The 16,263-nt window shown below is 43.4% G+C and overlaps 1 protein-coding gene across 1 annotated transcript; it reads right to left on the reverse strand.

The window, feature by feature from the left end:
* Nucleotides 1-399: 399 nt before the first annotated feature.
* LOC128697984 (cerebellin-2-like) lies at nt 400-14,749 on the reverse strand. Its single transcript, XM_053789968.1, has 5 exons — nt 14,638-14,749; nt 13,907-14,181; nt 13,764-13,830; nt 12,907-13,025; nt 400-663 (listed from the first exon to the last, which is right to left on the reverse strand). The coding sequence occupies exons 1-5, from the start codon at nt 14,638-14,640 to the stop codon at nt 462-464; spliced, it is 666 nt and encodes a 221-aa protein (XP_053645943.1). The 5' UTR covers nt 14,641-14,749; the 3' UTR covers nt 400-461.
* Nucleotides 14,750-16,263: the final 1,514 nt, after the last annotated feature.

Consider the following 16,263-nt stretch of genomic DNA (forward strand, 5'->3'; position numbering starts at 1 on the left):
CCGCCACTGCCTCCCAGAACTGACAGGCAGCCTGAGATACACCAGTCATCTGGGTGGACATCACAATAAAAAAGTGCTAAACTTATCTGGTGAACAAAAGTCCCTCCCCATCCCCCTCCTCCCCCCCATTAGAATTCTTTAGGGTAATCAAGACTAGGCAGATTCCACAGCAAACACCAAGGACCTAAAGGGAATGGGAAGGACAATTACACCCTTTGAAACCTAGGAGCTAGAATTTAGAAGAGAATAAAGGCCAAACATTGGAAAGGAAGATAGGGATTGTTAGGTTCGGTTGGAGGAAGACAAGTGTTCTATTCCTCAGATCAATTTAAGTCTAGGAGCTCTTGTCCCCCTTGAGCCAAGGCTGAAGACTGGCCACTGTTACAAATAAAAACCAAGTAACCGTTAAAATTTATTGCAACTGGTTAAACTCAATTACAAATTTGGACACTAGAAAAGGCTTAGTATTCAAAGAGAAGAAATCCAGTTAAAGTGGTGTAAGCCTCGTCACCAGGATGCTCGTAAATGCTGCCTTGCTGAAGTTCTAGAAAGATCCTGTCTTCATTATGCAAGTCCAGAAAGACTGAATTTGACCCATGCTCAAAGCTTCTCTCGGTACCATAAGCAGTAACTTGATATATGCCATTCTTCATGAGAGCCAGTCTGTAAAATCAAAAGTTAAAGGATATTTGACGGTCGTGCAGTATACCGAAGGAAAAAGATGAAGTTATACGCTTTATCTATTCAAACCATCGCATGAATTTAAGCATTAGTTCTTCACCAGGAGTGATTATATGAAACAAACCAGGGAAAAAAAAATAAGGTTAAAGCTAAAACCCACCAAATTGCCATGGCTAAGTTTATAATAGCTCCCGGTAATTAAAAATAAAACCATGGACAAACCTTGGTTATCTGTTCACCGTAGGAAACAAGTTGGAGAAGGGGAGGGACAAAAATTTAGCTTTGACATTCTACATCTTTTCATTTATAGTTAATTGAGGTCCCTATATTTGTCCCCCCCCCTCCCTGAAAAAACAGGTCTTAAGTGTGTAGAGGTTTAAGTAGGACAAACTTATTATGAAGCGCTAAACCTACAAGGGTAATTCAAGTAGGAAAGATTTGCAGAATTTCTGCAATCGTTTTGCCAGAACATTGACCAGGAACCAGCTGAACACCTTTCCGAGTACACAAAAATAGCGGTGATCATAAGGCCAAGTATACTGGGCCCAGGAGAGCAAGAACCAATGAAGCTAGCGAGGAATCTCGCAGTGAACCTAGTAATCATGACCGATGAGATTAGCAAAGGTAATTACGAGGGGGGGTTGGAAGTTAAGTATTCAATGCCCAAGGGATAAAATCAAAGCCAAAGTTTGACAGCACAAAAATCAGGAGGGTCCAGCATCTGGACGCCAGCGTCTGCGTTAATCTTCCAATAAGCACAATGCTTCAAGCCAGGTGGACATTTGCACTAACCCGAAATTTAGCTAGGTAGCGTTATAGCAGATCCATGGTAAAGCAGATTGCAGATTAGACAGGAAGATTTAGGAATACATTTGAGAAACCTGAAAACTAAGCAATTAAGGTTAAACAGTCTGGTGAAGGTGTGAATTTGTTTTGAAGTTAAATGTCTTGGCTTTCAGCAGATTAAAGCCAACGCAATGGCATTTACAGCTATGAAATCCGGACATTCAAATTCAATCGTGACAACTTTTAGTCCTAAGAATAAGGGAGCGGAAGTCGCCTTCCACACTAATTTTCCAGATTTAAGGAAATTTATAATTACACCTGTAAAGCTCAGGTTTAGTAGTTCAGTAGGGAAACTTCCATAACGCCTATTAAGGTAAGGACAATATGGGAGTAAAGTTCAGGTGCTTTGATATAAATTGCTACAAAAAAAATAGTGCGATATATAAATGTGTTATCGGGTCTGTTCTAGGAACAAGCGCTATATTCCTCGAGAATAGGGACATTTATATTTTCGATTCAAGAGGCAGAAGAGTGGCATTTAATTAGATTTAAGTATGAGAGGTATTTAGAGTAAATATAAAATGGTTTAGGAAAGCAATAGATTTTCAGATGAAGTCTCATTCAACGAGAATACTTAACTAGAAAGATTAGGGTCAAGGTTTATGATTAATAAATGGTAAAAGATATCCCTGTATACTTGTGCTCGTGTAGCCCAAGATTGCATATGCTGAAGTAAAATATCGTGATGCCTTGCCAATCAGATGTGGCATACTTAAAGATGTTCCACCTTACCTGATGGCAGGTATCACTGGAATAACTAGGTTATTTGTGGCAATTTCAGAAATGGGGAGGGGAAGTAATCTGCCTAGTCTACCAAACAATGGGTGCTACCCTAAACCACGTTAGTGTAGGTAAAGAGGGAAAGTATCGGGGGGGGGGGGAGGTGGCAAGAAGGCCTAGCTGATAGGAGAGGCTACGTTATTGCCGAGTAGATGGTAATGGTTTTGCAGTTTCCATGTTGAAGTGTATGTCCAGGATCCCTTTCCCCTTTACCCACGCAACCAGTAAGAAAAATCTTAAGACACTAGATTGGCTTGGCTAAATAGAAAAATTATAATCAAAAATAAGCACTAAGCCACAAGGGCTATACAGCGCTGCAGGGTAGGGAAGGAAGGGTATTGGAAGAGGGTATTGGATGGCAGAAGGGAGGGATGATCGGTATGTTTCAGAAAACAGCGGGGCAGGGGATAGTACGGGGGTTGAGGGCAGCAAGAGATTGAAGAAAGGGCTGAAGGTATCAGAATTTGTGAAGTCAATCAGTCGTCAAAAAGTCAGAGTCCGGATGAAAAGTGGGTCCATCAGCGAGAAGGGAAGGTATAGAGCAGCGGAGCGAAGACTACGACGGAGGTAAATTCTGCGTGCTCGTTGATAAAGTGGGCAGTCCAACAGAATGTGGCTGACTGATAATGGAGCTTGGCAATTCTCACAGGAGCAGGGCGCCTCTTCATGAGATCCACGCGCAAGACTGGTATGGCCAATGCGAAGACGGGAGAGTAGTCTCTCCACCTCGACATTGGTGATAAGACGGCCAGTAACCTATACTGTTTAATAGATTGAAGTTCGTTGCCGAGCATAGTAGACCAACGTTCTTGCCAACTGGTGTGAAGGTGGGAAGATATGGAATACCTCTATGAAACTGGTAGGTCATGTACTGCTGACCGTGCAACAGTATCTGCCTACAAAAAACAATCTTTATGCTTGGTAAAGATGCGGCGTAGCCAAAGTTGGATATGGAGGACTTAAGGGGTGAGGTGTATCAAATTTCTGTATAGCCTGTAAAGCTATAAGGGAGTGAAAATCACAAATGATAGGCATAGATGCAATACAGATAAGTGCTGCAAGGATGGCATACAACTCTGCAGTAAAGATACTAGCCGAAGATAGTAAATGCCCGCGTACGACGTTGTCCGGAAACTGCTGCGAATCCTACGCCATCAGAAGACCGAGCCATCTGTGTACACAGCAATGGCATGAGAAAGAGTGGAAGTGGTAAAGAAAAAGAGCGGGAAGCGACCGTAGACAGTTGGGCTTTCGAGCAAGGGAGAGAAAACAGATTAACAGCTGGAACTTCCCAAGGGGGTAGGGAAAAGTGAGATGCTACATTAACATAGAAAGGTGGTAATTGAAGAGAAGACAAGAGCGAATGAAGGCGAAGAGAGAAGGGACGGAGTAAACAGGTGCGGAGAACAAATAAAGAATGTCTACTAATATCAGTGACCACTATAAATGGAAGGATTGCGGAGATCATGAGAACGTACATAGTAGCGAAGGCAATGGGCATCACGGCTATTGGATAAGGATGGAACGTTCGCTTTTGCATAGAGGCTCTCGACAGGGGAATAGCAAAAAGCACGAAGGCATAAACGTAATCCTTGGTGATTAATGGAGGTTAAGGCTAGAGTAGCAGGAGATGCCGCTGAATAAAACTGGTCACCATAATCAATTTTCGATAAAATGAGGGTGGAATGTAGGCGAAGGAGGGTTCGACGATCAGCTCCCTATGAATGATGAGCAAGGGTTTTAAGAAGGTTCAGCTGGCTGTGACAGAGGTAATGCGAGGTTTCCAGGATAACCTACGGTCAAAGAGGAGGCCCAGAAAATTTACTGTAACACATTAAGGGATACAGGAGCCATAGAGGTACGAAGGATGATCAGAGATGAGAGCATCTAGTGAAAGTAATTTGGTGGGTTTTAGTGCTGGAAAATTTAAACTAGTGTGGTGGTGCAGTTGGAAACTGTCGATTACATGCTGGAGAGAAACTAATGAGGCGACAGTCAGCGCCTGCACAGGCAATAGCGAAGTAATCAACAGTGATCAAATATTGGATGGAAGACTAGACCAAATCTTTAATTTCAAGGAGAAAAAGTGTGCTCAGAACGCATCCCTGGGGGACACCTTCAGCTTGGATAAAGTCCGGGGAGAGCACATTAACCCGAACACGGAAATGCCTGTCAGTTAAAAAGTTCTTAATGAAGGATGGTAGATTGCCTCTAAGGCCCAAGGAGTGGGCTTGGGCTATAAAATTAGCCCTCCAAGTTGTCATATGCCTTCAAGGTCAAAAAATGGCAATAACCGAGTAGTTATTCGCAAAGGCATTACGAACATACGTATCCAAGCGTAGTAAGGGGTCTATGGTAGACCGTCCCTTACGAAAGCCATATTGACGAGTGGAGAGACTTGTGTCTAAATACCACGCTAAACTTTATTTACTAGGCGTTCCATCACTTTGCAAACTACACTGGTAACAGCAATGGGACGATAGTGGGAGGCTTCATGTCCTGTAGTGCCTGGTTTGCAGAAAGGGAGAACAATGGCGGATTTCCACAGCTGTGGAAGAACTCCTTGTGACCAAGTAAGATTGTAAAGGCATAATAGGACTGCAAGGGCCGACTGATGTAAATGTTGTAGCATACGAATATGAACGTCGTCGGGCCCAGCTGCCGATGATCAGCAAGCCGAGTGTTTCCTCCAGTTCTTTAAGTGTAAAAGGCACATTATACTGTTCTTCTGAGAAGAAAAGTCCAAGGGTGCTAACTCTGGCATACTGAGGAAAGAAATCGGGGGCATAGATGGAGTCCCTGAGAAATACGGACCAGATTGCCAATTTCATTGGCAACATCTAGTGGGTTTGCTATATCAACACCGGCAACCTGCAGAACAGGAGCCGGGTCAGAATATTTACCACCCAGTTTTCGTACTTTTCCCAGACTGCACTCAGGAAGCAGAGGTGATGGTGGAGACAATCTCACCAGCAAGTGCGTTTAGAGTCACTGATGACACTGCGAGCGATCGCACGCTTCTGCTTAAAATCAAGAAGTCTCTCCGTGGTTCTATTGTACCGGTATCTGCCCCATGCAGCGAGTTTCAAACGTACTGCACGAGCACAAGCAGGAGACCACCAAGACATGCATTTCTGAGAATGCCTGCCCGAAGTTTGGGGTATACAATTAGAAGCTGCGGTTAAAAATGGAGGACGAGAAGAGGTGTAAAAGCTCATCGATGGAGGACGAAGAAGGAACACCTCTAAAAACAGGCGTGAGTAAAGGTTCCAATTTGCCTGATCAAATTGCTAGCGTGGGATGCGAAGGTGGTGAATATGAAGGGGAAGTAAGAAAGATTGGGAAATTATTGCAGTCATGCAAGTCCGGGAGAACAGACCAAGTTACATCTAATGGTGGAGGAAGAGCAGACTGATAGATCTATGCAAGAGCAAGTCAGAGGATCAAAAATGGGAGAGTACCTGTATTTAAAACGTGCAGGGGGGGGGTGGCAAGAAAAGCCTCTGAATGCCACGGGAATCACAGTGAGACCACCCCCAGAGGAAATGGTGGGCATTAAAATCACCAAGTAACAGAATCGGTGGCGGTAATGAAACAAACGCAATATCCGGAATAGATAATGCCTGAGAAGGAGATAAACAGAGCGTATACCACCTATGCAAGTGGATACAGGCTGCTGTGTAATGCAGCGAAGTACGAACAAATAGCTGATGGTACGGAATATCAGTGCGTAGAAGGGCACTTTCATTAAAGGTCCCATCAGGAAAAAGGATTGGAAGAATACAATAAATTATAGCCCGAGATGGGAGAGATAACAGCAGTTTAATTTTGGTTCCTGTAAGCAAACACCAACAGGGGGGAAACTGGGAGAGTAACATCTGAAGCTCACCCTGATTACCCCTGAGGCTGCATATATATGCCACTGTAAATAGGCCACGATTGGCAATGATAAAGATACCTGAAATCCGCAGGTAAGGGTTCCTACGGACTAGAGGGGGTTAGAAAAGTCCACATGCGGAAGCAGCGGAAAACTTTCAGGCAGCGAAGGAATAGTGCGCTGTGAAGAAAGTTGTGCAGATGGAGCAGAGAGAAGGAACGGAGGGTGGATCAGTGTCCATTGATGGTTTGGTCTCTGCAATATATTCAGAGATTGCTTCAAGTATTTCGGAATTCAGATATGTTGTATGGGAGAATATTGGAAATTGTAGGGGGGAGGATGAGTAAAGATTGGAACTAATGGACTGTACCAAGGTAAGGGGGCCCCCCCCCCCGATAGGGTGGAGGGAACTGAAGCGTGGAAGGGGACAGAAGAGGCAGAAACCTGGGAGGTGGCAGAAGAGGAAGAAACTTGGGAGGAACAGGGGAGGAAGGTACAGTACGAGGAGGGTGAACCTCTACACTTTTAACAGCCAGTTAGAGGGGAAGAACCAGGTACAGACAGGGAAGGTAATGAGGTGGAAGATGGGTAGGTGTTAACAGACCTTTTTTGCTTTTGAGAAGTAGAGGGACGATTAGGAGGTGTCATACGAGATCTCGTCGCTACTGAGGCTTGCGAGGGAGAACACTAAGAGATCAGACAGGCGTTGAAGTAGGGAAGTCTGAGCCTAGGACAGCAAAAGAATTAGATACAGGAGTGACTATGGGAGAGGTAACCACAGAGGTGGTTGCAGAAGATGGGATCCCAGAAGTGGGGGGGGAAGTTTTGAAACAGGGAATAAGAAACACAAGGTAGTCTCCCTTGGAGGCGGGAGAAACTGCCATGGCATAAGGGAGACCTTCTGCCTAAGGTAACATTTTCCGCTCGTTTAAGTAGACTTGACAACGGCAAGAGTACGAAGGGTGAGCCTCATGACAATTAAGGCAAGAGGGAGGTTGATTGCAAGACATTAGAATGGTCATCGGCACCACAGACCTGGCATTCGGCGATAGATCTGCAATATTTTGCTGGATGGCCAAATCGCCAGCAATTTCTATACTTGCTGTGTAGGGATCACCTTTCCAACTTTTAACCGATGTCCTGCTACATAAACTGAGGATGGAGTTCACTGCTGTCAAAAGTTAAACGAGCCACATTGCTAGGGTACAGTCTCCGCCCACGGGCAGGAAGAACATAAGTGTCTACCTTGAGGATTGGGAGATCTTGGAGTTCCAGCTGTTCAAGAATGTAGGTGCCACATGTCTGGAAATTTTGTTGAATTATGGTATGGGGCAGAATGACTACCACTACTAGAATTGAGGGAATGATGTTTTTCCAATAGTGACAGGAACAGTATCGATATGGGAGAAAGCTCATGAGCCTGGGTAGCATTCTGTACGGTGATGCACGTACCGCTCTTAAGAGCATGAAAAGAGCTATCTTTACCAACATGGCATAGGAGTGCCTTGCCAATACTGTGGTCAGAAAGATAGGCAGTAGAGGAAGTCGGTCGTAAAGTGAAGAATTTAGTCCATTGTGCAGTCTGAAACCGAGCGTGGAAAGGTAGTGAAGGACGTGTCGATCTTTTCTGAGAAGAACGAGAAGGTGGAGAAGTATCATCAGCAGGCAATTGTCGTTTAGGCGTGGGACCAGAGTTGGTCCGACGTGGAACGGGCCGGCTATTCGAAAATTGCCCCACCATAGAGGGAGAGGCCGGAAGCATAGTCAGAGCGAAGGTCAGATAAATTGAAGGAGTCAGTCGAGGCCTCGGTACCTCAAGTGGGCGAGGAAACTGCACCGGCAAGAGGTACAGAGGCACGAGGAGTGTCTGAAGAGTGGTCCAAAGATGAGGCGGGGTCAGAACGGGGTGTGGTATCAAGGGGCCCGGGGGTAGCAGGTTCATGGACTAGGGCTGCCATGGTTAGGTTACTTTAATAAAAAATAATTAAAAAGGGGGGGACCGGGGAGGGATAGTTCCTAGGAGGAATGAAAGGGCCAGAAATCTCCCTCCGCACCCAAGAGGACCTCAGCACCGCAGATGCAGCATTGAACCCGTGCCATACTTTACCCATCATGCCAGTAAACCGGCAATCTGGGATAGCAACCTCACATCTGCCGAGCTACCTCGGTGGACAAAAGAGGGCGTACGGAAATCCGCCACAAAGCATACCTCCTTCGGCCACCACCCCCGGAATCCGAAAGGTGGCTTCCAGAGATACACCCGTCGCCCGGTATCTCTCCGGGATACCAGAGAGGATCGGGACATCCCCAGGCAATCCAGATTCCACAGCAAACTACGCCACCAAGAACCTCAACGGAATGGGATGGACCCTGGTACCCTTTCCCCTACCTAGGAACTAGCGTGCCTGTGGGGAAAAAAAAATACCAAAGGCCAAAAAGGGCAAAAGGGAAGGGTGGGGAGCAGGAGGAAAGGAAAAAAAAAAAAGGGAGCATGGGATAGGGAATGGGGGTAATTAGGTTCGGTCTGAGGAAGGAGACCAACAGATCTAATTCATCAGACCAAGAGCCTCTTCACCACGCCAAGGATCCCCCCCTTGAAGAGGAAAGCTTTTAGAGATGGGTATAAAAGGAATATTTATACAAATAGTTTTAACAAGAAAACGTGCTTCACAATTTTTAGAGCCTTGTCAGACAGGAGGAAACTGCTAGAAATAACTACCCACTTCAGCTTCCTCACAACTTTGAAACTAAACTTCACACACATGGTCATTTGTGTAATCTGGTTAGTACTTTTCCTTTGACAGTTTAGTACTGACGTGTCTGCATCATCCTCTTTAAATTTGAGGGACTTTAGTTTTCCTGTATACTTTACATTAGTCATTTTCTAGATTTCTTTGCTTTTTTTCCTACATTTTCTCTTGTGCTCTTACAAACTACCTTAGCAAGGTTTCTATACCCCAAATTAACTATAGTGACCGGTAGACTTCTCCAGTACACAACTTTTCAGCGCCAGTTTGCCCCACAGTTGAAGGTATTTGCGAAACTAACCAGAACTTTACCATTTATTTTTTTCAAGCTGCTGTATGGGGGGAAACTAACCTCAAAAGTTTAGGTACAACTAGGGAAAGGGAGGCTCCATTTTATTTGTCAGCCAACTGACTAAGAACAGTGTGCAGATTCACGAATTCTTCCTTAAAGCTTTTAGGAAAAATAGTTAACCCTTAAGCAACCCTTAAATCAGATATTTATGGCACTACCTGTAGTCTTAGGTGTAAAGACATCTGAAAGATATACAATAGTCAACAATGAGTCGTAAGGATGGGAGGGGGGTGGCTAGTTGCCAGGCAGAGCCTTTAGAAGTGATTAATGCCCAAAGTGCTGCAACAATGCAAGCTGAATAGTACGAATAGGCTTATAGGGAAAAAATCATGGATTTTTTAATGACTTCGCATTGAAAATTGGGTTGGGCAAATGTTTAGTTAGTGGCACGAATTTTAAAGGACCTGCCTAGTATGGGCCAACAGGCCCGCTGCAGTGTTTGTTTTTTATGTTGTGTTGAAGGCAAGGCAATTCAAAACCAGATCGAGAAGTTTCCGGTACTAAAGGTTAAATCAACTAGCGTGAAAGTTTTTTTTTTTTTAATTTAGGATCTTTCATTTACTGTGGTATTAGTGTTTCCTCATTACGATTTGCTTAAAATTAAATATTCCCCTGTTCTGTTTATGAAGGCTAAAAGTTCTCGTTGAGAAGCATTAGTCACTGGGCATGCAGTAGTGACGCAATTTGAGTTTACTCCCCTAGTGGCCTGGTGGTTAACGCTCTCGCTTCACACGGTGAGGGCCTGGGTTCGATTCCCAGCCAAAGTAGAAACATTGGACGTGTTTCTTTCCACCTGTTGTCTATGTTCCCCATCAGTAAAATGGGTACCTGGGTGTTAGTCGACTGGTGTGGGTCGCATCCTGGGACACTGACCTAAGGAGGCCTGGTCACAGACCGAGCCGCGGGGGCGTTGACCCCCGGAACTCTCCAGAAACTCCAGATATCCCCGCTGATTTCACAGGTGGGACACCAAGCCTAGCAACGCCACTGCTAGGCAACAAAGTACAGCTACTGCTTTAAGCATGGAAAGCTTATGACTAAGCTATGATTTAGTTTCATGACTTACAAGTCTGGCCAGGTACCAGCAGAGATTCCTTTAGATTTAAAAGTACTAAGGTTGAACACTGCAGTAGGCCTATTGGCCCATAGCTGGCAGATCCTTCACAACTAATCCACTAAATTCGGGGGAAAATTATACCTGAAGTGTCTGCAGCCTCAAGCTGCAGACTTCAGGTAACAAGCTTTGAGAGTACTGGAAGTAAAGTTACTATTTTCCGTAGTTTTATTCACCAGTTCCCTTTGAAAGGGAAGTTTCAAGCCGTCAGTTCAAAAAGAACTTTTCTCCATTATTATCCAACAACTTGTCAAGTCATCTGAAGGCTTTTGATAAATGGTTTAAAATCGACAAGTTGAAGACAAACTTCTGGGAATCTATTTCAGAAACTTTTCGCCACAGCTTCAGTCCAATACAAATTGGAAGGGTACAAGCAGAGTTTGAGGTAATCAGTCTCGGCCTGGAGTTTCAGTCCATCACTTAGAAAGTGATGAACTGTTTAATGACAAGCTCTCGCCCCCCCCCCCCCTTCCCTTCGGCCTTGCACAATTCATTCCTCTCTCCAACCTTTCAAAGGACTACTGCCCCTCCCACACCGTCTCTTATCTCTAACTGAGTAAACTACTCTAGGGCCCTCCCCACTCTGCTCTAGTACTTTCCGTAAGCACTACTTTTTCCTGGAGAACGGGTCTGATTCAAAACTACCTTCTTATTAACCACTAAGCTAGTGCTTTGGGAAAGCATGGTACGGGTGGGGACTGAACTCGCGGAGACAGAAGTGACCGACGTGTTAGCCACTAGGTTAGCTGGCTACAGAAAGATTAAGCATCTAGATTTTTTAAACAGGAAAGTTAACATGGGCACCACTGACTACAAATTAAAGTTCAGATTAATCTCGCCAGCGTGGTAGTGACCAACTCTAGCTAAAGTCCCCCGAAGGTGTTTGGAATATTTACACTTCCCCTAGCAATGCTCGGAGAACTGGCATAGGGCATTCCAGGTAAAGTTCTTAATCTATTAAGATTAAAGTTTCTTCTGTTTCGAAACAATTACCCTGGTTAACGTTGTGTGGTAATGTTAAAATGCTTGCCTAGTTTATCAAAGACACTTAAAATTTTTAAAATACTTTCCACGTGATAACCGGTATAAAAACTAAAAGGTAAAAACAATAGAGCACATGTACTTTAGAGGAAGAGCCAAGAGCAACATTAAATTTGTGAAGGCATGTTTCACTTATCAGAAGTAGGTTAGTCCAGTGTAAATAAACCAAGGATCACTGCAGTAAGCCTGCTAGCCCATGCTAGGCAGGTTGAAGTCTCTTCACTTCAACCAATGCCTCGCCTAGTCAGGTCCAACACTATTGTATTTAACCTATTTTTAAAACTAATCTTATTTCCAATTATAGTACCGAGTTAGTTCCCATCATCCACAACTTAATATACGAGTGCTCTTATATTCTCCCCGAATTTGAACTTTTCCAATTTAAAACAATTGCTTAGAGTGTTCTTTGCTAGGTATTTTCAGCACGCTATTTACGTACCCTTCATTCTAGTTTTCCAGCTATGCACCTTAGCTCGCATCTCCCCCCCCCCCTTACGTAATTCTAGGGCTTTCTAGAGTGCAGATTCACAGCTCTGCAAATCTTCATCCGAGACATGGGACAAACTTTTTAATCCTCTACTGTACTTTCAGTGCATTTATGTTAGGTAATACGGTGACCAAAACCAGTACATTCTAAATTAGGCCTAACTAGACAGTTTAACAACCCGAGGGCTCTTATTCTCTTATATGAAGAGAAGAATTCTGTTACCTAAATTGCGAACACTTTTGCACTTATGTTTCAGATTACTGCCAACTAATTCTTCCTGCAATTAGTAAAAAGATCTAGTCATTTTCGTGTGTAAGGTTTAAAAATAGCTTGTGGTTTACATTAATTTGGATCTGCCACTTCGACTATTGCATCAGTGGTCGAATCTTCCTGTAGTGCTCTAATGTCAATGAATTTAGAGACATTTTGGTATCGCCAGCAAACTTTGCTTTAGTTATTTTTTCCCCTCGTCAATGTAGTTACATAAATTGTGAAGTGGCCCAACACTAGTGGAACGCCATTCGTGATGCGTACCCACCGATTTCTCCCCAATGATGCAAACTGCTGCCTGTCAACCACGCTTCCATCCAGGAAACAGTTCTATTCCGTGTGCATCAATGAAAAGAGTTACTGAAAGTCAAACAATTGTACGAGGTACTTCCTCTAATACCTTTGTGGAAAAGGTAAATTAAGGTAGGAACGCTCTTTTGTAAAAAGTTATGCCCTCATGATACGCCTATATATGCCGCTTTACAAACACAGCACGAGGAAAGCTACGAATAATGAGACCCGGATCATTAGACTAAGCAACTTAATCTGAATTTTGAAGCTTGCATACTTTAAAGTACTATACTGCGAGTGCAGCGGCAGGTTAGGATTCTCACAATGGGGTTTTAATTTACTTAAGTCTGGAGTGAGCATGGTGCGTAAATACGTGAAAAAACAGTTTAGGAGTGCATAAATGCTTTTAAATATACTTACGTGAAGTCCCTGTTCCTGGCACCAACTGCGTGGAAGCTGAAGTAATAACCACCGTTGTACTGAGCAACAAATTCATCAGCAGCGTGGTTCCAGCCGCCTCCGATGTTGCTCACTACTTCCTGGAAGTGAAAATTTGTAATTAAGGGGAAGCGTTAAACCCTTACTAATAGAGCGCGCCTGTGGTGGGGGGAGGGGGGAGTAAGGTATTCAGGCTTGCCTCAGGGAGCTAGCAGATTTAACTTTGAGGGGTTAAAGTGGAAAACTGAATACCACTAGATTTAGTGAAAATATATGAAAGGTACGAGAAACTAGCAATGTTTTTAATAAGCCTTAAAATTAAAGTTATCCAGAGAGCATTAGTTTTACTAATAAAGTAAGCGCTAAACCCGCGAGGGGCATACACTGGTGCTGCACTTAGCATGAGCAGTCAAGTAGTTTTTAGCTATCCAAACCAAAATTTAAATTAATCTACCTTAAGACTAAACCTTTAGAACTGTCCAAACTTAGGAAGTTTTCCTCAACATTTGAAAGTATGTAAAACTAGTTTTTTTTTTACATTTGAAAAACCTAAAATAGTGATCCAAGTTTATTATTTAAAAGAAAAACCTGATCTACTGTTGGAGCACTACGCATGTGAACGTAGATCTGCTTGGACAGTTTAAGGGTTAAAGATGTGCATAAAATTTCTGAAGAATTGGTGAAAACCCGAAGTGTTGTTCAAATTTTTAGGATAAAGGAGTAAACTTTAAGAGACATTACACCGCATCAACTACATAAAAGTTGTGGCATATAGAGCACATTTCGGGGTAATAATTAAATTTCATGGTAAGTTTAGTGTAATAGTACATAGTACTGACCTGGAACCTGAGGCGTGACACTGCCTGAAGGTTGTAAGCTTTTCTCACACTGAAGGCCACATTACGCCTGAGGAGTTAAAAGAAATTAATTTTAGGAATTTTAAGATTTTACATAAACAGTTAAAGTTCTTAATTAATGTTACCTTAAAAAAGGGATTGGAGGAAAGGGAAGAGTACGTGGAAGATCAGCCACCTTTGTTTCATTTCCACCATGTTTAGTAGTGTTAGAAGTAGTGTTAGCAACATCAGTCATCTTTGTCTTCCCGGCTGTGGTGTTCCCGCTTGAGGCATTGATCATTTTATCTCCATTTTGTGGTTCTAGGTTTGCCTCTGCCAGTGTTTGTTTCCATATGTGCGCATTGGTCCAGGCAGCCATTACGGCCATAATCAACACCAATAAACTGACTGCCTTGTTCATCTGCCAAATAAAAACAAATGTTAAGGCACATTACTGTTGTGTGCATGACAGCCTGGGAAACTGAATGTAGAAAATAGTGCCGCTAGTTAAGGTCAACCAAGAAACACTAGCATTATAAGCTGGTTTCCGTTTGAAGCTTAAAATGAGAACTACGGAGCGATGCAATGGATTATAGGAGAAACTAAGGGCTAAATCCACGAGGGTCATACAGCCCTAATAATGAAGTTGAAAGCAAGCTTAAAAATAAAAAACAAGTAGGTAATTTTTATTTAGAAACATTCACGTCAATCTTAAAAAAAAAAATCAACGCTGCAAATAATTTCTCCCTCCCCACCTACAAGACAAATAAGTTCTTTAATTTATTGTAGTTTAAAGTTCAAACTTGCTTCAACATCAAAACCTCAATCACTTCAGCCTCTCAACGTCAGGAGTAGTAGTATATAAAAAACAGCCTACCATTATTATGAAGACAAGTTTACCGGACAACACCAGACAATCTTAGTCAGACTTCAGACGTAAGTTGACCACTAACTGGCCACTCACCTGGACTGTCTCTCCGCCTAAACTCTGGCAGTGTTAACAAGACATATTTTCAATGTGACGATGAACTATCAAATTATGTTAGTTGCCTACACTTTATGATGCTCCAAGCGCCATCTGTTGAGTGGTAGGGACATTAATAATGAGAGAGAGAATGGAACAAATATTTGGAATGTCTGGTATAATATAATTTACATCATAATTTGTACTATAATTGGTTGATCTCGTTCAGAGCTTCATACTTACATTTTACAGATATGTAAATATAATATTTGTAAACTCGCCTTATTAAAGCAGAACTTAACTCACAGCAGTACAAAAAATAATTTGAGTACATTTCAAAACACAAGGCATCTACACCGACAGGTATGTAATGTGTATCTCTAAGTGTATATACACAGTTCTGTTTCATCCCATTCTTTGGGGTTCAGATATTTTTGACTGGTACCGATATTTTTGACTGGTACCGATATTTTTGACTGATACCGTACAAGTGATAACCATCTTGGATCTTCGTCCATCTCATAGATATAAACCTGACATAGTGGTGAGAGGCTTCCAGTGTTATAAATCAGGAAAGGATCATCAACTGGGTGGTATCGGTAAGGACCAGCCTTGTAATAATGTTGGTAGAATTACCGACAGTATCTTAGGTACAAGGACACAAGTGCAACTAATGTGACATTTTTGTGGCAACACTTTTCGCTCTCCAGGAGCTTTGTCAAGCCGTTACAAACAATACACAGACACAGAGGGTATATATATGCACGGAGTGAGGTGGAAAAACCCTGGCCAGGACGGGTCCTGGCCCAGGTCTTCATGTGATGGCCCGGCTGTGACTCCCGAAGGAGTGCCACAGTTGGTACAAGTGATGTACCGTTTACAGCCCTGTGACGGGGACAGCCCTATGACAAATGGCGCGGTGACTCTTTCAACTCCAATTGAGCCATTCCTGGGACTCAGGCCACAGCCCGAGTGCCAGAACGACTCAGGAGATTCTCTGCAGGTGTGTTAACATCTAGCTTCTGATGTATGTATGTATAATGTTCGCCAAGACCGGAGTCTTGGCACGGGTCTTAATCTTGCGATGACCCGTGTCTGGCTTCCGAAGGAGAAAGGTTTCTGCAATGTTGCAACGTATGCTGATCAAGCACTGTTCTGGTTATTTCATCTGGTGCGTCTCATAAGCGACACCACCGTATGCACTCCTAACTGTGGACACTAGCGAGGAGGAGGATATAACGTTATCATGGGCAACAGCTTGTCTGGTTCGTTGACTCCATGGTACACTAGTGTAGCCGCAGTCCTCTCTGGGTCTTCTTCGGGAGGGGACATCAGTACTAGTTGCCTATGGAGTGTCTCAGTAGCTTGGCACTCCAAGAGATAGTGTGTTAGGGGGCGCTGGATAACGTGCTGGCAGTGCTGGGAAATCTCCTCTGCCTTGTCTACTATCATCTTGGCTGTAGGAAAGCCCAAACGAAGCCGATGGATGGCGGTACACTGCGCTCTGGACCAGCTTCTATCATATGGAGGGGGTTCTTC

This window comes from Cherax quadricarinatus, chromosome 26 (assembly GCF_038502225.1).
Source record: "Cherax quadricarinatus isolate ZL_2023a chromosome 26, ASM3850222v1, whole genome shotgun sequence".
Taxonomy (NCBI): domain Eukaryota; kingdom Metazoa; phylum Arthropoda; class Malacostraca; order Decapoda; family Parastacidae; genus Cherax; species Cherax quadricarinatus.

What these genes read in the sequence shown, in the direction of transcription:
- LOC128697984 (XM_053789968.1), bottom strand. An exon ending in TGTCACGCCTCAGGTTCCAG is followed by an intron (nt 13,026 to 13,763) that starts GTCAGTACTATG and finishes TTTCACTTCCAG; the next exon opens with GAAGTAGTGAGCAACATCGG. An exon ending in GCCAGGAACAGGGACTTCAC is followed by an intron (nt 664 to 12,906) that starts GTAAGTATATTT and finishes TTGATTTTACAG; the next exon opens with ACTGGCTCTCATGAAGAATG.